A 19,835-nucleotide genomic window follows, 5' to 3' on the forward strand; every position below is an offset into this window, starting at 1 on the left:
AGTATTGTGTGGTTTGGGTGTTGCTTGGCCCGGAAAAGATCTAGTGCTATGCTAATGTCGGGACTGTCGGGACTCTGGGCTAGCTAGCATTTTGGTTGTGGCCCCTGAGCTTCTATTGGGGGCTGCAACCCAAAGACCCGGGGCTATAGCCCGCTCAGCCCTGCCTAGCGACGCCTCTGACGCCCACTCGCTCCTTTCGTCCTCCTCCTTGACTCCTGTTGCTGCGATATTTATGGGATCATCAGTGCACACAGTAAAAACCTGAGAGAAAATGGAGTCAGGGTGTTTAAGTGTGTGAAATATGCCGCGCAAGCGCAGTCCAACAAGCTAGAAGCTTCCATTCCCAAAGCTCCCGTCGGTCTCCCACGGTGGGTTTGATTTGTCAGAGGATGGCACCTGAGTGCAGAACTGCCTTGCTGCCTTGTGATTAGGAGGCTGCCCTCCCCTTTACAGGTTGTTCGTGCCCAAAAGAGAAGTGCCGGCCGTCCAATTGCTATGTTTACGTTCCAGAATATCGTCTGCTTAGGGTGAAGGCGCATCTACTTGTGGTTGAAGGGGGTCAAGTTTAGGGCCTCTCCCGCTTCTCGAGTCATATCAGTACACACGTGACTTCCACACTCAGGAAGATACCCGCTAGGGTGTGAGCTGAGTCCTCACTCTTAAGACACCTGTACTTTTTAGTCCATGAGTGCTCTGCTCCCATTGCTCTCTTATTCCTACGCTCCCCGGCAAGGCTTGCGGCACAGGCTTGAGGAGCGCACGTGAAGAGTGCAAAGAGCGTTCTCTTGCTGTGGACGACTGTATCCTCCAGTAGCCACAGTCTAGAAAGTGTAACCAACGCATGCGCACTGCATGGAAAGCACACTCGAGTATTTGTTGTATGTGTACCCTTTTATGGTGGACAGTTCATTGATGCCCCTAGTTTCTAATACACGATTGAAGAGTGAAACCATGGCCCTGTGGGAGTATGGCTGTGTGGCTCCTGCAGGTGATCTGGGGTCAGATGTCATTTTATTTATTTATTTATTGATTATTTATATAGCGCACCTAACCCAAGGGTATCTGGGCGCATAATACTCCACAGAAGTAATTGACCACGGTTTGGTTCCCGCATTGGTTGACGGAGTCCCAGGGCTGCAGGGCTGCGATGTATTGCTTCAAGGAATTGCTCCAATGAATTATTTCAGTTTAGTTGTTCTAATGAATTATTGCAAGGCTTTTGAAAACCAATAAACGATGTAAACTCTAAGAAAGTAAAAGATGGCAGAGCTTGCATGCCACCCATGTGACTGAATATTCTCATGGCATGGAGGGGTGGCTGCACTAAAGAATCGGCAAATGTTTTTATTTTTTAATTTGCTTTTGGACTGCGAAGTTCTTTTAATACAGATGTCCTCAGCGATGCAGAGTGTTTTCTAGAACTAGGGGTTCTTGAACTGAAATCATTGAAACTGCAGCATGTGGGAGAGGGAGGTGCATTGTGGGGCACCTGGGGTGTCATTAGGCCAGATGAGGGCTGTAGAATTATATCTGTAGGTATGCAGGGTCCTCTTTTCTTCGTTGCATTTGTTGGTGAGTGAGCATTACATGGCAGCCAGTGAGTGTAGTGCTGTCCGGGAGATGAAGCACCAGGACTTCTCATTGGCTACCAGTTTGGCTGCGTTGTTCTCTAGTATCTGGAGGAGTGAAATTAAATGATTGTGCAGAAGAATGTCGAGGCACTTGGCTTAATCAAGACAGGAGTGACCGCCGTTCCGCTACTACAGGGCGCTCCTAAGGAGAGCAGCGATGAAGCACCAGGACTTCTCATTGGCTACCAGTTTGGCTGCATTGTTCTCTAGTATCTGGAGGTGTGAAATGAAATGATTGTGCAGGAGAATGCTGAGTCGCTTGGCTTAGTCAAGACAGGAGTGACCGTCGTTCCGCTACTACAGGGCGTTGTTACAGAGAGCGGCGATGAAGCACCAGGACCTCTCATTGGCTCCCAGTTTGGCTGAGTTGTTTTCTAGTATCTGGAGGTGTGAAATGAAAAGGTTTTGGGGATGGCACCTTTGCGAGCATTGCCATGTACACCTTTATGCCCTGGCCAAACTAGTGAGGGTAACTTTTTTCGCCCTTGCGGAGGTGTTGGGGGAGCAGCATCTCTGTAGTGACTGTACTCTTCACATGTGCCACGCGGAGGCTGGCCTGGACTCTTTGCCATCTCCTGAAGCCACCCCATTGGTGGCCTGGGCAGATTGGCGGAGACAGATCATTTACATGCACCCCCAATCCCATCGTGGTCCTTTCTGAGCGGTTTGGTCTGAGGCAGCTGCTTTCCTATCGTGCTATCACGTGATAGCTCTGGGGGCCTAAACCTTGGCCAATCCAGTGAGGTTGACTCCATTGAGAATCTTGAGAAAGGATATCACTACTCCGCCCAGGTCATTATCCATTGCCCACTCCTGTGGCTCCAACAGCACAGTCAGACATCCACGTCAAGTTACTGTTATTCAGCTCTGGGAAGCAGATCTGATCTGTGTTTTCTGGCTCTACATGATTGCCGCCACAATGATGTGCTTCTCATGGTGTGCATAGCATTGGCAAGCTTCACATGCCCTGCCCTTACCATGGCACTCACTTGATCACCTCCATTTCTGAGGTGTTGCGTCAGCTGCATCTTATGCAGTGGCTCATGTGACTTCCTGAAACCTTGCTACCTCTCGGTGCTCAAATTGGTCTTCGGCCAGTCTGGCGATGTGATAGGAAGGAAGGCAGGGTTCGTGTGCCGCAGCATCCGGCCAAGAGATAGAGTTGTCAGCCATAGTTCTCCAAGGTCCAGGTCTGTTGGCGGCACATGGCTGTTCTCCCTGCAAACTATGTTTTTCAGCCTTTTGCGGAGCTCCTCTAAAGTCTTCTTGACTGTGGACTAAGCATTGTTTCTCCCCCAGTATTGGCAGATTACTGCGCCGTTACTTGGTCGCAGGCGAATTTGTTGCAGATTTGTTGATGAATTTTTCTGCGTATATATGTGGGGGGTGGGTTTAGGGAAATTAATATTGTAGGGGGGTTAAAGGGAGGTGCTGCGGGGTCTCCCCCGCACATGGGGATTGAAACCATACACACTCGCGCCAGGTATTGAAAAGAGGAAGAGAGCATATTCTCTCTAATAATCTATTCTTTATTAGGATTAAAACATGTGTTTAATTGCGTAGCGTGTTCTAGGGCTCCCATCAGCTTTTACGTCTCCCCCCGCATAGATATGCGGCAAGATCAACCTGCCAAAAAAACAATTCGAGCAATTCTCCCATGACCAAATAGATTTGATGCAATCACCCTAAAGCTCTCCCTCTATCCCAGGCCAGACAGCCTTCCTCTATCCCTCTATCCCTCTATCCCAGGCCAGACAGCCTTCCTCTATCCCTCTATCCCTCTATCCCAGGCCAGACAGCCTTCCTCTATCCCTCTATCCCTCTATCCCAGGCCAGACAGCCTTCCTCTATCCCTCTATCCCAGCCCAGACAGCCTTCCTCTATCCCTCTATCCCAGGCCAGACAGTCTTCCTCTATCCCTCTATCCCAGCCCAGACAGCCTTCCTCTATCCCTCTATCCCAGGCCAGACAGCCTTCCTCTATCCCTCTATCCCTCTATCCCAGGCCAGACAGCCTTCCTCTATCCCTCTATCCCTCTATCCCAGGCCAGACAGCCTTCCTCTATCCCTCTATCCCAGCCCAGACAGCCTTCCTCTATCCATCTATCCCAGGCCAGACAGTCTTCCTCTATCCCTCTATCCCAGCCCAGACAGCCTTCCTCTATCCCTCTATCCCAGGCCAGACAGCCTTCCTCTATTCTTCTATCCCAGCCCAGACAGCCTTCCTCTATCCCTCTATCCCAGGCCAGACAGCCTTCCTCTCATGCAGAGCTGTTCTGTGGCCTTCAACATTGAAGTGTTCTAGGTCTATCTTTAGCAACACACGCCATAGGATCGCTTACTCTGTGCCGGCAAACCTCATCACCTCTGTGTGCTATGCATGGTGTTCCCTGGATGCATGTATTGGATATCCTTTCTACCACGCCAACTGTGTGGGCCCCCAGGGCATGGCCTGTGAGGGGCTCAGGTCTAGACCTAGCTGAGGTCTGCCTGGCCCCATGGTGGATCCCCTGGCCCCTTAATGGAGTCTTTACATCATTTGTTTGGAGTCCCGGGGGCTCATAGGCTGTATTTTTGGAGAACCCGGGTGTTATGTTATGTTATGTTATGTTAGGCGTACTTATTAAGCGCATGATCGCCAAAGGCATTTAGGTGCTGGAGAGGAGAGAGGTTCAGTGTGCACACTGCAACAGCGCTAGAACAAATGAGTTTTTAGAGCCTTTCTGAAGGCAAGATGGTTTTTCAAGTTTTTAAAATGAAGCGGCAGACCATTCCAAAGTCGGGGTGGAGGAACAGAGAAGGCCCGCCCACCGCAACGTGAACGGCGAAAGACAGGAACAACAATTAGGCCAGTTGATGCCGACCGCAGAGAACGCAATGGAACATAGTGTAAGAATTTAGCACAGAGATATTCCGGCCCTTGGGACTGGAGGGCACAATGAACCAGGCATAGGAGTGGGGTCGCTTGGCCACATGGACGGCTCTGCGGTCCTTTAGGTCTCTTGGTTACTCCATGAGAGGAGGTTGGAGTAAACCTCTCCTGCGGCATCATGGTCCAATTTTATCCAGCTGGAAGGTGTGATATATCTTTTCCAGCCTTGTATGTGTGGTTGCTGTGGGACAGGGAGCACAGTGTTGATTTAATGCCTGGTACAATCTGCTCAGTGCCACATGGGTGCTAATCCCTTAATGCATCTGCATCTCTGCAGGTATGTCATTGCTAAATTGGGCACACGCGCTGTCCCTGCACACAGTTCCTAAATGGTCCACCTGTGTCTGGCATACACATGTAAGCAGATGTTATTATTAGTGAACTAAAAATAATAGTTGCTGACAATTTCTTTTGACATCCCAGTGTTTCCGATCATTGCGCATTTATTCCACTGTTTCGTGAAGCTAAAGTGTGATATCATTTTTTATACCTTCTATAAGGTTGTGGAAAATTGGAAAAAATGTATTGATGTACGTTCACTACATTAACGCTATGCCATGTAATAACTCCATTGAAGCATATGTTAATATATTTGTTTTTAATTGATGCAATTATTTAAAGGTAGGCTCATCTGTATTGTATGTATGCAATGCCATTAGCGATGTCAGACTACAGTCAAGAGGAACCCCAGAAATGTGCAACACCACACACGCAGACAACCTGCAGATATAGTAGGACACACAGTAGCTGGTTGGTAGGGACATGGTAAGAAGCTGCTTTCAAGTGAGATCACATCGGTGGTGTATGAGCTCCCCACGCTGCTGCATTTCCCTATTAAGGCCCATGTAACATTATATACATGTCTTGTCTCTAAATGAATCTTCTGATGCGTGGTCTGAAACTGTGGTCTTCTACTTGTGACAGAAAGGAGAATTGATTGCTCCGAGCAACAGAAAGTTCACCGCGGGGTCTGACGGGAGTCTGTTCATAGCTGCGCCGGAAGGTGAGGAATCGGGAGAGTATCTTTGCACCGCGACCAACGCAGCGGGCTACGCTACACGAAAAGTCCAGCTGACTGTCTATGGTGAGTGGAAATACATTTACATCATTCACAGTATTCCCCCTTGTTGGGTCAGAAGATCTTGTATATGTTGTGGTCATTAATCATATATTTACTTTTTATGTACCACTCCTCGATACCACTCCTTGATGCCACCCATTTTGGAAATACCGCGTGTTACAGTTGCTCACCTCAGTAGTACACTTTTTTACTATGTCAGAGGGAAAGGCTAATTGGACCTCCTAAGCAAACAACAGCAGATTGCATATGATTTTCTGCATAGGCTCATATAGCTGTCCCAGCATAATGACAAGCAAAGGAGAAATAAAGCCTTTCCATGTTGCTTTTCCCTTCTACCAACATCCAGCCACCACCCACTCACCATTAGCACCTGGAGCAGGGCAGCCAGCCAGTCAGTGCCACCCCAGTGCCCCCCAGTGCCTGGCATGGCCGGATGGTGACAGTCTGCATTCAGAAGAGCTGCTGGTGCTCCCTCGCTCGACGGGCGCAATGGATCCCTGCTGCTCCCCGCTTGCCCGTAGGCTGGCTTACCCCATCTACAAGCCCTTATGCCAAAAGCCCCCTCATCTTTTCCCCACATCTACCCTATACCAGTCCTGCACTTACCCTGCATCAACCCACCATGCCCCCTGCCTTGGCTGACCAGCCACCATGGACATCGACAAGGCACTCGATCCCAGGCCACGGTCGGATCCACGGCTGCCATGTTTGGACTGCACCACCCTCCCTTTGGTGAAGAAGTGCGCATCTCTCAAACCAACTGCTGGCACCCCAATCGACATGCCAGTGTTCTAATAGCATAAAGACCCATGTTTAAAGATGGGCGTGGCTGTTAATTTGGGTCTCAACGCTATATACAAAACCTATCCGCCCATTACCATCCACAAATCCTGCTACCAACCAACAGACACATGGACCTTACTCACTGCTAACCTCTAATGCATATGGCCCAAAGAACTCTCTTCTCCCAATATTGTGTGACTGGTGGTGGGGAGAGGAGGACTGTTCACCAAGTAGGTTCCCCCCTTTCTTCTCCTAAGCATCACACGGCTGCCATAGTATAAGCCTTGCATGACCAGTCTGACTCCCCACACAGCTAGAATCTGCCCTTTCTTCGTAAATGCACACTACCATCCAGTGGAGTAACTTTGCTCTAAATGTTGGGGGGGAAATGACATCTGAAGAAAAGGTGCCCCAGCCAAATGAATGGGGACAAAATGGGGTGTCATGAAAGTTGGGGGGGACAAACACTCCTATCACCCCCTAAATTACGCCCATGCTACCATCCCTAAAAGCAATTTCTTTCTGCCACATTGATCCAACAACCATCTACAACAAGACCACCATAATTATTGAATACCAAGGCAGAGCCGTTGCCCCTCCCAACATCCCTTAACTCAGAATTCATTGGCCTGTCTGGAAATTGGATTCAATCTGATGATTCAACCAGGTCAGCGCCACTTCGTAATGACGACATGCTTCAGTGGCAGTGCCCGCACTCCTTCTGAAAAAAGATGATGTCTTCCTCCTCTTAAGCAAGACGCTTACTACTACACCTGCACGTACAACTAACGTCATACTCTTATGATTCACATATATTGCCACCTGCCCCGTCCCCCTTCCACAAAAAATAGACTTCCTCAACTGGACTCTTGCTTTCAATGCAACCTTATTTGCCACTTGACCCTGAAAGCTGGCATACATGCTGCAAATGATCACAGTCTCTGGTAACAGCACCGTAGGTCTTGTCCTCCTCTCGGACTCACTGCGTTCTCCCTATCGGCCACTCCCATTGGCTATTGCCGCATTTGGCCACCACCAACACCCTGGCCCTAAACTCTCTGCCTCTCACATCTCCTGGCCCAAATACAGTCCTACCTATTCCCCTCAACCAGGAGCTGACTCACAAGTCACTCCTCATCTTCTCAGTCTGCCCAGGCCTATCCCAGGAACACACCTTTACATCTTGCAACCATGCACTCAACCCAGTCTCTTGCTTCCTCGCAGCTTCTTCAACTCCAAAAAGCACTTCTGCAAACATGTATCGCTTCCGCTATTTGAAACCACAACCCTCAGATGCTCAATGTAGAAAACCATCTATACATGAAACGCTCAAACCTGTCTGAAAGTCCCATTCCAGTCTGTACTTCAGTGGGTCACCAAGTTAGCTGAAGCAGAATCTAGGATGAGCCCCTTTGAAATAATGAGCGCATAGATAGGAGCGTTATACGGATGGTTGGGTAGAGCTCTCCGACACCCTTCTATGGTTTTCCATATTATAGTTTGCGGTGTCGGGTTGAAACAAACACGATGTGCATTGACTGCCATACCCGATGCAGAGGATGGAGAGCAGAGTTTTGCAAAGGAACATTTCTGCTGTTTTACCATTTGGGCAATTTCATTTGGTGCACGTTGTTCAGTTGTTGCACGTTAATTGGATGATGCCAGGCACGTAAAAAGATTTACTTGGCTGTGTGGTTTCCTGATAACACACTTGTGTCTTACTCCACAGATCCTACCTTCCCTGACCTTACTCATATGCAATCCTGTCTAAGGTATTCTTTGTGGCTGCCTAAAGAAGGGATTTGAAAACCTTGATTTATTTGAAGGACATTGGTTTTCTGATTGGAACTCTCCCAGGTCATCCGTCCCCATAGCCCTGTTGGAGATGTTCTCGCCTCCCTCGTGCCTGCAGCTCCTGCGGCAGAACCTGTGGATCTCCTTTTAAGCTGAGCCAGAAATGGACTCATTGCAGTTACCAATATTAGTTTCACTTGAGTGGGATCCAAAGACCAAAGCCTGAACCACTTATGACTCAGCAGAGATGAGTTTCCCTTTGAGGTGCTCAATAACAATACAGTGGCTGCATACACGGTCTGATTGAGGCTCGTTTCTCGGCACATATCCTAGTTATCAAAACCACTGCATTTTAAGACACCCATAGCTCTTAACCTGCGTGCATACATTCTGGCTGTTACATCTCTTTTTATTTTTTATTTTATTTTATTGTTTAAAGAGCGGACCTGGCTCGAGGGCAGCGGATTGATGTACAGAGTGTGGGTGGGCAGTGTATATACACTTTGAGCTGAAGTGAGTGCTTATAACTTCTGCAGGCCAGCCTGTCATTTTCTGTGGGTATGGAATCGGCCTATGGGTTTTTTAGCACACCCACATCTCAACCTTTGAGCCAGGGCCACCTACTTCTTGACAACGATACCCTTACTCGCAGTGGTCGAACTGAGCTGGAGCAGTTGGGAGCGGTGCTCCTCTACTTTTTCAAATTAAGTTTCACTGTTCCTATACTTTTATTTAAATAATAAACCGTTCCGGAATGGTTTCGTTTAAAAATAAAAGTGTAGGAAGAAGTTGAAACTTGCACTTTCAGTGCACTGTGCACTGCACAGGACGTTCCCTTAAACACTGGGTGCATGTGCTAGGGGGGGTTGTATGGTGTGGGGGGGGGCGTGGAGATGGTGTTTGTGGGGAGCAAGGCAGGCCAGCAGGGAACACAGTTCCACTACTTCTTTTCGTATGATATGATATGATATGATATTTATAACGCGCCTATACACAAGTGTTTCAAGGCGCGACGAGGCAAGGGAGGGGAAAAAAAGGGAGGACAGACAACGATCCTACTAGGCCATGTGTCATTGAGATTACGCAAGTGCATGGGATGGGGGAAGGGAAAGTGCAGGGGGAGGGGAAAGGGACAGTGCAGTACCAGGGAAAAGTAATCACACAAGTAAGTAACGACCAGCAGGTGGCAAGTGCAGAGGTAAGTGCAGGAATCAGGTGTCAAGTGCTGGTGGTGGGACTGTAGGGATACAGGAACAGTCTCAAGTGCGGGGGTTACCAGGCAGGCAGTGCAGGTGTGTGTGAGTGATGGGGAAGGGACCTGGCCCAGAGGTCAGAGGGTGGCCAGGTAACCAGTACAGTTTCAGCCAGGAGGTCGGCAGGGGAGAGGAGGAGAAAAAGCAGAAGCAAAGAGAAAGGTTTTGAGGTGCTTCCGGAACCGGAGATGGTTCTCCTCAAGTTTCACAGAGGGGGGCGTGGCTACGAGAGCCATGTAGGAGGACGCGTTCCAGCGGGGCTCCCGAGATCCTGAACAGATCCGGGCAAATTAGTGCGGTGTGACTGCTTATTGAATACCGACGATACGCATGCCAGCGTGTGAAAGTGCTACCTATGCACTGTGAACTTTTGGAGGACATAGTAGCTACGGCGGCGAAGATTGGAGAAGAAAAGTCGAGAGACGTTGAGGACAAAGGGCGACTCAAAATGGCCGACATAGGCCCGAGACGGAATAGAAAAGAGTAGCGGGAAGACCTAACCAGGCCAGCGTGCAGTGCACCCACTCATCATTCGGAAGACCTGCACATCCCCAGAACCATGTCAAGTAAGGCAGTGCGACCCAAGGCGAAACAGCCCACGCTGGACGACTTCACCAAGACGTCCCCGGGCCCGGACGCCACCAAGAATAAAGATGCATCGGCCGTGGGTGGCGTGACGCCTTCGAGCTCTAATCAAGAAATCCTGGCGGCGATTGCGGACCTGAGAGCAGCCTGGGAGTCGAAATTAGAACTGGCTGTCTCTGAATTAAAAACGGCATTGGACCTCAAAGTTGGGGAGGTCAAGGAGGACGTCAATCTGCTGAGACAGGACGTTAGGGTTCTGGCAGAGCGCACAGAGTCCCTGGAAAAAGAAGTTGGCCCGAATACGGCGGACTGCGCCACCCACAAGGCAAAACTGCACGCCCTAATTCAAAGGGTGGGCAACTTGGAAAGTAGAGCGGAGGAGGCGGAAGGACGAGCCCGTCGCAACAATATCCGCATTGTGGGCCTACCGGAGGGGACGGAGGGCCGTGACCCTACTGACTTTGTTGAGACCATGTTACTGCAGGAGATACCCGGAGGGGCCTTATCCCAAGGCTTCGCAGTGGAAAGAGCGCATAGAGCCTTAACGAGGAGGCCGCCTCCCGGAAACCCGCCTAGACCCATCATTGCCAAAATTCTTAACTACCGCGATCGGGAAAGAATATTGGAACATTTTCGAAAAGGAGGCACGATCAAGAGAGGAGCAGCAAACATCACGGCGTATCCGGATTACACTCTAGCTGTGCAGCGGAGCCGCATGAACTTTGGGACTGTGAAACGGAGGCTGAGGGAGGCAGGTTATAAATATATGTTGCTTTACCCTGCAAAACTGAAGGTTATACAGGCGCATAAAACTTTATTTTTCGAGACCCCAGAGGACGCCATGGAGTGGCTCGACACACAGGGGTGCCCCCAGGAATCGGCGGACCGGCCCCAGAAAGACTCGGAGGAGCTGCGGAAGGCGTAAAATGGCGTCGCAAGATGGCGCGACTCATGAACTTTGAGACTTGATTATAGTCGGTTCGGAACCTTCGGTATGGAAGGTCAGTTGGTTGTACTGTTTGTCGCAAACACTGGGATTATTATCGAACGGGAGCCCCATGGAGCGATACTCTTTCCCCACAATAGCTTAGGTTAGGTGGCCATTAGGGCGACCTCACCCTACTGGGCTCCGTGCACTGATCGGTGATTGCGGAACTAGATGTGGGGGTGCCTGAGCTCTGTTGTTGAAGCTGGGCAACAGTTGGGGTGTGTGGTGTTGGGGGGAGGGCGGGTGAGGGAGGGGAAAGGGAGTTGGGGTTTGGTTGTGTGTGTAGTTAGTTGGGGAATGAGCTTATTCGCGGAGTGGCTGCAGTGGGACGCCTTCTGTGTCATGCGAACTGCTGGAGGTTCCTGCAAATGGGGTGGGAAGACACATAATTGCCATGGGTGACCTTAAGATTGCCACCTGGAACGTCCGCGGACTTAATAATTACCTGAAAAGAAATAAAGTCATCTTGTATCTTAAACGACAGAAGATCGACATCGCCCTGCTACAAGAAACGCACCTGACCCAACATAAACTAGACCTTGTAAAGAAAAAATGGGGTGGCACGGTGGTGGGCTCCCCGTACTCGGCGTATGCCAGGGGTGTGCTGATCTGGGTGGCCCCGCGTGTCCCACTCAGAATTGTACGAGAGGAGGTAGACACGGAGGGTAGGCTGGTAATACTGAGGGCACTGATTGAGAACAGAGGACTGAGTATTATTAATACATATGCCCCCAACCAGAATACTGCTATATACTTCAGGACTTTATGTACACGCCTGGGCCCGTGCGCAGAGGAACCGATTATCTGGGGGGGGGACTTCAACTGTGTTCTTGACCCCAAGATAGATAGGTCCGACAGTAAAGTGGACAGGCCCACCCCGGCAGCTAGGGCTTTACGGGTACTATTAGACGATTTTGGACTAGAAGATGTCTGGAGATTGAAACACCCCACTGCCTTGCAGTACTCTCATTATTCGGCCCCTCAACAGTTGCATACGAGACTAGACTATTTCTTTGCCACGCCAGAAGTGGCGATAGCAACTACTCAGATTGAATACAGAGCGAAGGTCCTGTCGGACCATTCGCCCTTGGTGATGGCCTGGCAATATGGCCGCCCCAGAGGGCGGATACCAACATGGCGCCTTCGGGCGGAGGCGCTCAGAGACCCGGTCTTCAGAGAGGATATTAGAGAGGCGATTATAAGGTACTTTGAGGAGAACACGGGCAGTGTAGATTCGGCTGGTACACTTTGGGAGGCCTTCAAGGTGGTATTGAGGGGCGACGCTATTTCCAAATCAAAGGGCCTTCAGGGGGGGGTTCTAGCTGAGCTAGAGAAAGTGGAGAAAGAATTGGAGCGTGAATGTACCAGAGCGGGGGGGGACACAGACCTAGTACTCGAATTACAGCAACGATGCTCGGAGCTTTGGGAGCGGCTTTGTGACCTCAACTACAGGAAATACGTGGAGAGGCAGCATGCAGGCGGTGACAAAACTGGTCGCCTACTGGCATGGCTTTATAAGAGGGAAACCCCTAGGGCCCCGATCATGATGATAGAAAGGGAAAATGGGGAGGAGGCTCACACTCAGGAAGAGGTTAACGCTGCTTTCTTAGATTATTATAAAGCGCTGTATGAGGACAAAGGGGAAGACAATCTGGATAAAATCAGGGACACACTGGAAGATATGGAATTGCCTAGAATTAGTGCAGAGGAAAGGGAGGAGTTAGATGGTCCCATTACGCTAGATGAACTGGAAGAGGTGGTGAAACGGCTGCCTACTTGCAAGACCCCGGGCACTGATGGACTCCCGAGTGAGTTCTACAAAACATATAGCGCAGAGATACTCCCCCCTATGCTGGAGATGTATAATGAATCATTTGAGAGAGGCTGATTGCCGGACACGCTCAGAGAGGCACTGATCGTGCCGCTACCCAAGCCTAACAAGCCGAGACAACACTGTGGGTCGTACAGACCGCTGTCGATGTTGAACCAAGACAGTAAGATCCTGACAGCGGTCCTGGCGGACAGGCTACGCAAGGTCATCGGCAGACTGATACACTCGGATCAGACAGGTTATGTCCCTGGCAGGAATATAACCCATAATCATAGGCGGCTCCACCGGGTGATCGAAGAAGGGAACAGAAGAGATGAGGAAATGGCAGTGATCTCCTTAGACGCAGTCAAGGCATTTGATTCGGTGAGGTGGCCGTGGCTGTTCGCGGTCCTGGGGGAATACGGGTTCGGGCCAGGCTATATTAGATGGGCGAGGCTGCTGTATAGCCAGCCAACGGCTAGGGTGCGCACGGGATCGGTGATATCCGATAAGTGGCGCCTAGGTAGGGGTACTAGGCAGGGATGTCCTTGGTCCCCGATGTTATACATATTGGCCCTGGAACCCTTAGCGGTATATCTTAGACAGCAATATGACCTGGTGGGCATCGAGGTGGGAGGAGAGAGCCACTTGATATCCCTATATGCCGATGACTTGCTGCTGTACCTAAAATATCCGGAGGAGAACCTCCAGTATGTTTTGGAGGTCATGCAGAAGTATGCCGAATTGTCCGGCATAGCGGTTAATCCCGGCAAGTCGAGCATGTTCCCCCTAGGGTATTATTCGAGGGTCCCCACGGAACGCTTACCGGTATTACCCGTGCCTTGGGCAACCGAGTCCTTCCGATACCTCGGAATAGACATATATCATACTGTGGTAAACGAACATCTGCACAATACTGCAGTTGCTGTGGATAAAATCCGTGCGTCCATGCGATTTTGGGAGAAGCTGCCGCTGGCGATGATAGGGCGGGGGGCGTTGCTTAAAATGGTTGTCCTGCCTAGACTGTTGCATTTCTTCAACAACATACCATACTTAATACCTAGGAAGTTCTTTACCAAACTCGACAGTATGTGCAGGGACTTCCTATGGCACGGCACTCGCAACCGAGTGGCACTGTGGAAGCTGCAAAACTTTTACGATAAAGGAGGGATCAAATTACCACATTTTGAGGCCTATTATGTAGCGAGCCAATTGCAATATGTTACACAGTGGCTCTCTGATGAGGAATCTCCCGAGTCTAGGTTGGTTGGGACAGATTGCACCCCGTTTTATTTGAAGGAGATCATCTGGGTCCCTAGACAGGACTTAAATCTTCGCCCTGGCATGCTGTTACTTGGGTGGAGAATGTGGCGTAGAGCATGTCGGCTACTGGAAAGCCTGGACCCGTGTTCGCCGCAAGTGCCACTGGTCGCCTTGACTGCGGGGGATAGCCAACTTAGGAAAATGATCAGAATATACTGGGAATCGGTTGGGTTGTCCACGTTAGGAGATATATGGCAGGATGGGGCCATCAAGGATTTCGCAGACCTAGAAGAGGAGACTGGGTTACATGGGGGCCAATACGTTACATACCTCAGGTTGGTACGGATTATCCGAAAATCTTGGCCTGAGACGGTGTTAGCCGAGGATCCGGACGCCCTGATTGACACGATATATGATATATCAGAGGGCGGACACGAGATTTCCAGATTGTATGAGGTGGTGATGTCCCGGGTGGGAAAGGACCTGATGGATTTGAGACTAGAATGGGAAACGGAGGTGGGGACTCAGATGACTGATGGGATGTGGGAACGGGCTATGGGATATCATAAAAAAGTGTCCAGAAATGCTAGATTACAGCAAATCCAACTATATATCACGCACAGAGCGTACATGACCCCCAAAAGGATAGCTAAGTTTGCGAACACAGGCAGACAAGCATGTCCGAAATGTAACGAGGAGGACGCGGACATGACGCATATGTTCTGGTCCTGCCCAGTAATCGAAGTCTTCTGGGGAGAAGTGTCACAGAAGTTAGCAGACAAAGGGGTCCCGATAAGCATTGACACGGAATGGGCTTGCCTCCTAGGGGGGTTCCCCAGACCGAAGAACACCAGACATCTGGGGAAACTGAGAGACCTAGCGTATATACTCGCTAAGAGGAGGATAGCCATGAACTGGAAGCAATGCTACAAACCCAGGATAGAGATGTGGTGGAGGGTTCTGCAAAAATGGGCGGAAGCTGAAACCATGGTCTGGCAAGAGGCATGCAGTAAATGCGGGGAGGAGGATGTGGGCAACCTAGTAGCCTGGAGGTTGTTAGTTACTGGTCTGTTTGGGGTGCAAAGGGAACCTACTGCCTCGGAGGAGGAAGACACCCGGCCACTCCAGGTCGATACAGAACTACCCTGTCGATAAGCTCTTGGGGGGGAGGGGGGGAGTGCAGTGTTGTGTTTTCCTAAGTGTCAATTGTCCTATTGTACATAATGCCACAAGTTTGTTTTGTACTGTTTTCATTTAAAATAAAATAAAAATATTTAAAAAAAAAAAAAAAAGTTTCACAGAGGCAGGTAGACAGCCCCAGAGGGAGGCCCCAGCCAAGGAAAGAGATCTACCACCAACTCGTTGCTTGGAGAAGCAACTGACCCTGAGGGAGTTGGAGGCGGATGAGCGCAGGGCTCGAGAAGGAAGATATTTCGGAAGAGTTAGTTGAAGGTATTGAGGCCCCAGGCCTCAGAAGGCCTTGTGTACAATGCTGAGGGTTTTGAACTTAACCCTTGCAGCCACTAGGAGCCAGTACAGAGATTTCAGTCCTGGAGAGATACGATCTCTGGGCTCGAGGCCAAGGACAAGTCTCGCAGTCCTGTTCTTGATGAGTTGCAGAGGGCGGAGAGTAGAGGCGGGCAGATTTAGAAAGAGGCTGTTGCAATAGTCCAGCCTAGAGAGAACCAGAGCTCTGGAGACAGTGAGCTTCTGGGGGTGGAGAGGAAAGAAAGGATACCTCTGAGGAGGTGCAGCTGGTAGTGTGACTTCTTAGAGATGTTAGAGATGTGAGGAGAGAAGGAGAGTGTGGAGTCGAAGATGACCCCGAGGTTTGTAGCCTCGCAAGTGGGAGCAGGAAGAGGGCCAAGAGAGGCTGGCCAGAGAGAGACAGGAAAGGAGGGAGTGGGTGTGCCGATGAGGAGAATCTCAGTCTTACTGGCATTAGGGCAGAGGTCATTAGCCGCACACCACTCCTGGATAGCAGACAGTCAGTGATGAGAGACAGAGAGGAGGTGGAAGAGGGTAGCCTGAAAATGGACTCAGTGTCATCTGCATAGCACTGAAAGTTGGGGCATAGAGCGGCAATGCGGTGGGCAAGAAGTGCCAGGTATTGGTTGAACAGCCAGGAAGAGAGGTTAGACCCCTGGGGGACACCACAGGTAAAGAAAAAGATAGCGCAGAGGAAGACCCAAGTTGGACCTGGGAGGGTCGGTCAGAGAGGAAAGATGTCAGCCAAGCCAGGGCCTGACCAGTGATACCCAGGTTATCACAGAGACATTGGAACAAGATGGCATGGTTGACCATGTCAAAGGAGGATGAGGGATCAAGGAAGATGAGTTTCTGTGCTTCTGGCAGCTCTGAAGCCAGACTGATGGTCATGAAGGCAACCAACAGATTCAGTGTGGAGATTGAGCTGGGAGGTGGCCAGCTTTTCTAGGAGTTTTTGCCCAGGAAGGGAGTGATGGAGATTGGGCGATAGTTAGCTGATCATTCGTACACTTCGACCACTGCTTACCCCCTGTGCTAAATACTTAGTATTATCTAATAGCCTCCTAGGCCTGTCTTGACACTGTCACCGCTACACCAAAAGTGAAGATTGCGAATCCTATCCTCCCTTCGCACAATTCTCGGCTTCATCCCTTTCCAATATTCTACAGACCCCATCCTCAGATATGGCCCCGATTCTCTCCTTAATAAATCCCTCTTGGGGCCACTCTGAATCCTGTGCCCCAAAACATTCCTTTAAAACTGTTTGCCTAGTCTGTACTCCACTAGCCCTCAGAATTCAGGAATGTGATAGTCGCCCACTCCTTAAGAATCCCTTGGTCAACCGATCCTCTCGATCTGCACAGGCTAACCTCCCTCCAATCCTTAATCTACAACACCTCCTAAGTGGTGCTTAGCTGAATCACTTAATAAGACAACTGCCTCCAGCTATGCAACCCCAACCAATCAGGCTGCCACAAACTCCACTTCATCATCGCCCTCTTCTCTAACTTCAGCAGATCCGCCCACCAATCACCTCTCCTCCATCCTCCTTTTTCTCAGCCCATAAGGAGACTTTCTTCATTCTCCATTTTGCTTTCTCTTTTCTTGTGCACTCTAACACTCTCTGCATCGTTATTTGTTCCCTTTTTAACTGCACGGCCTTGTTGTCTGTGTTCTAAGCCTCTTCCACTTTTGCTGCTCTTTTGCATTTATTTGTAATCATCGTCGTAGGTTCTATGTTTTTTCCTGGGTCTTTTCTACCTCTGTTTTTACCTTCGACTCATATTTTTCTTCTAGTTCCAGAGTTATTTTTCCAGCTTTCTTTACTAATCCTCTTTTCTGCTTTTTCTTCCTTCACTCCATTCCTAGTTCTCTTCTGGCAGTGTCTTTGTTCAAGTGTGTGTTTGTGTAAGTGCACCAGTTATTACTCTTAGCTTTTATTCCAGAAAGAGCTGTTGCTATTACCTTTGGCAGAATTCACAGTGCTTCCATGTCCCCGCTCACTCTCAGCACTCGACTCACTGCCTGGCTTGAGGAATGCAAACAGCAAATGAGCTTTCATGCTCCCTCAACCAAAGTCAACAACGTCATCGCTCCAGGAGATTTCAAGCTCCACAAACAAGTGAAACATGCATTTGAAATTAATTCTGGACTCAAGTGGAATAACCCATGGACTGTGTTATTAGGTACACATCTTGGCCTCTACTGTGTGGCCCTTTACAGTTCTGTGCAATCAGAAAGATAGGAGAGCAACATGCAGTTTAAGTTTTGTTTTCATATTCTATAGGACAATTCTCCTCCAGGACAGGAAAGAGTCCTGCTCTTTTCTTTGTTTCCAAGGAAGTACTGTGCATGGGGCCAACACTCAGAAAAGAGTGTGCGCCATTGGGACAGAATCCTATGCATGGCAGTATTGGTGTATGGGTATGAAATGTGTATTAATGTGTTGTTCATTGAAAATAATTAACTATCTTATATTGGAATGGTCATACAATTGTATCTTGCTTAAAACATGGCTTATCTTGTTTCTGAATGCACCCCATGTTGGCAGAGAAGGTCACATGACCTCTCATTCCCTCTACATGTGATGATCTGCTTTTACCCACTACACATACTACTGTTTTTATGCAGTCCTTAGTTGGCATGGTGGAGGAGGCCAAACTTTCCGTTGACTTTTCCCCAGTAATCTGTGTCCCTGTTTCCATTGGCACATGTGCACAACGGTACCACCAGACTAAGGGTAGAAATGATGGAAACTCATTGAAGGTGAGAGGCTTCAAGGTATGTACGACAGCCGTCTCGATGAATGGTGCAGCGGGCCTGTGGTTGCAGAAACAAACCTGATACTGCAATAGAGGGATGAGATCTCTCCTACCCCAAAGTAAAGGAACTAGTATGTTGCAGTTGCCAATCTTGATGCCGGCCATTGGTGTGAAGGAATGGGACCCATTAATTAGGGAGAAGCCTCTTTGCACAGCATCAATCTCCACGAGATGCAGCAACAGAGTGGACAAATGATATGAGTCTCGCCCTTGACACACTTGGAAAGCTGATGCTTCTGGGAGGGGCTGTGAGCCACAGAACAGTAGCAAGGGATGTGCAATTTGTGTATCTTCTGAGGAATATTTGGGGAATGTTCAAGGACAAGGAACATTAGCTGGGATCCAGAGAGTGTGTTTTCTGCCTATCTAGTCTCAAGATCCCCTCAGTAAGAAGATATTGACCATGGATGCCTTGGCTTGGTTTAAAAAAGGACTCCAGGAATGGATTATTCACCAAAGAATATAAAGAATTGTAGATGGGTTGTGTGACTGTGTCTACTTCGCTCTGATGAACTTCATCAGGGTGACCAAGGAAGTGGATGCATCCCCAAAACAGCGGATGATGAGAAGAATCCCTGGGTCACCCTCACTTGGTGCCCATCTCAGGGCAGAGGACAGTCACTGACTAGGGACACATTCCCTCTTATGGCCACTATGTCATGGATCAGTCATCGATGACCACCTGTGGACTTAGTTCCATTAGCAGCGTTGGTGATGAGATGCAGAAATCCTCACCCAAGATAGTGTCTCCACAAGCTGCTGAGCTTCCACAAGTAAGATGATGCCCTTCCATTTACTGGTGGCCAGGAACATATCCAGTCTGCTTATTACAGAGAATGAAGCAGAAGAGGATATGTCACAACTATATCTGGTGAGTCCTTATTAGTAGTTTGTTTCCTGTCCCGTTGCTCTTCCTATGACCACTCTCTTGCAGAGTTCCACTACCTGGTTCTACCTGGTTCTCAGCTGTCCTTCAGCACTTGCCTGGACTATCCTTATCTTCCCAGATTTTCCTATTCTTCTCTTCAGTCTGCTACCTGACCTGTCAATCTACACACTGCTTGTCTTCCAACTTCAATCATCTCGCTTCATCCACAACCACACAGATTTGACCTCCTTCTGTCTCCAGTACCTCAGATAGTCTGACCTGCTGCATCAGAGGTTATTTCCCTGCAGGGTATTTCCTCTTGGGTTTTGCCATCCTTGTAGCGCCATTAGTACCTGTGTAGTCCATGTGGAGGCATGGCGACTCAAAGGGATAGAGCCTTTCTCTCCACTCAACGATCCTGGACACGACCCAGGAGAGATCGATCAGTGACACAGAGCCCCTTCCCCTTTAAGCAGGCACCAAATGGGTGTCAGGGAAATCAGGCTTCCTCAACCCCCAAGCACATGGCTTTCCCTTT

The 19,835-nt window shown here is 49.4% G+C and overlaps 1 protein-coding gene across 2 annotated transcripts in view; it reads left to right on the forward strand.

The window, feature by feature from the left end:
- Window positions 1-19,835, forward strand: part of HMCN1 (hemicentin 1) — a 1,785,366-nt gene that overhangs the window by 557,793 nt on the left and 1,207,738 nt on the right. For both annotated transcript variants that reach the window (XM_069641364.1, XM_069641365.1), the window contains exon 21: window positions 5,487-5,646. In XM_069641364.1, coding sequence (XP_069497465.1) covers window positions 5,487-5,646 — 160 coding nt within the window. The remainder of the gene's footprint in view (window positions 1-5,486; window positions 5,647-19,835) is intronic.

The sequence above is a fragment of the Ambystoma mexicanum genome, chromosome 1q, assembly GCF_040938575.1.
Source record: "Ambystoma mexicanum isolate Mex_15411 chromosome 1q, UKY_AmexF1_1, whole genome shotgun sequence".
NCBI lineage: Eukaryota > Metazoa > Chordata > Amphibia > Caudata > Ambystomatidae > Ambystoma > Ambystoma mexicanum.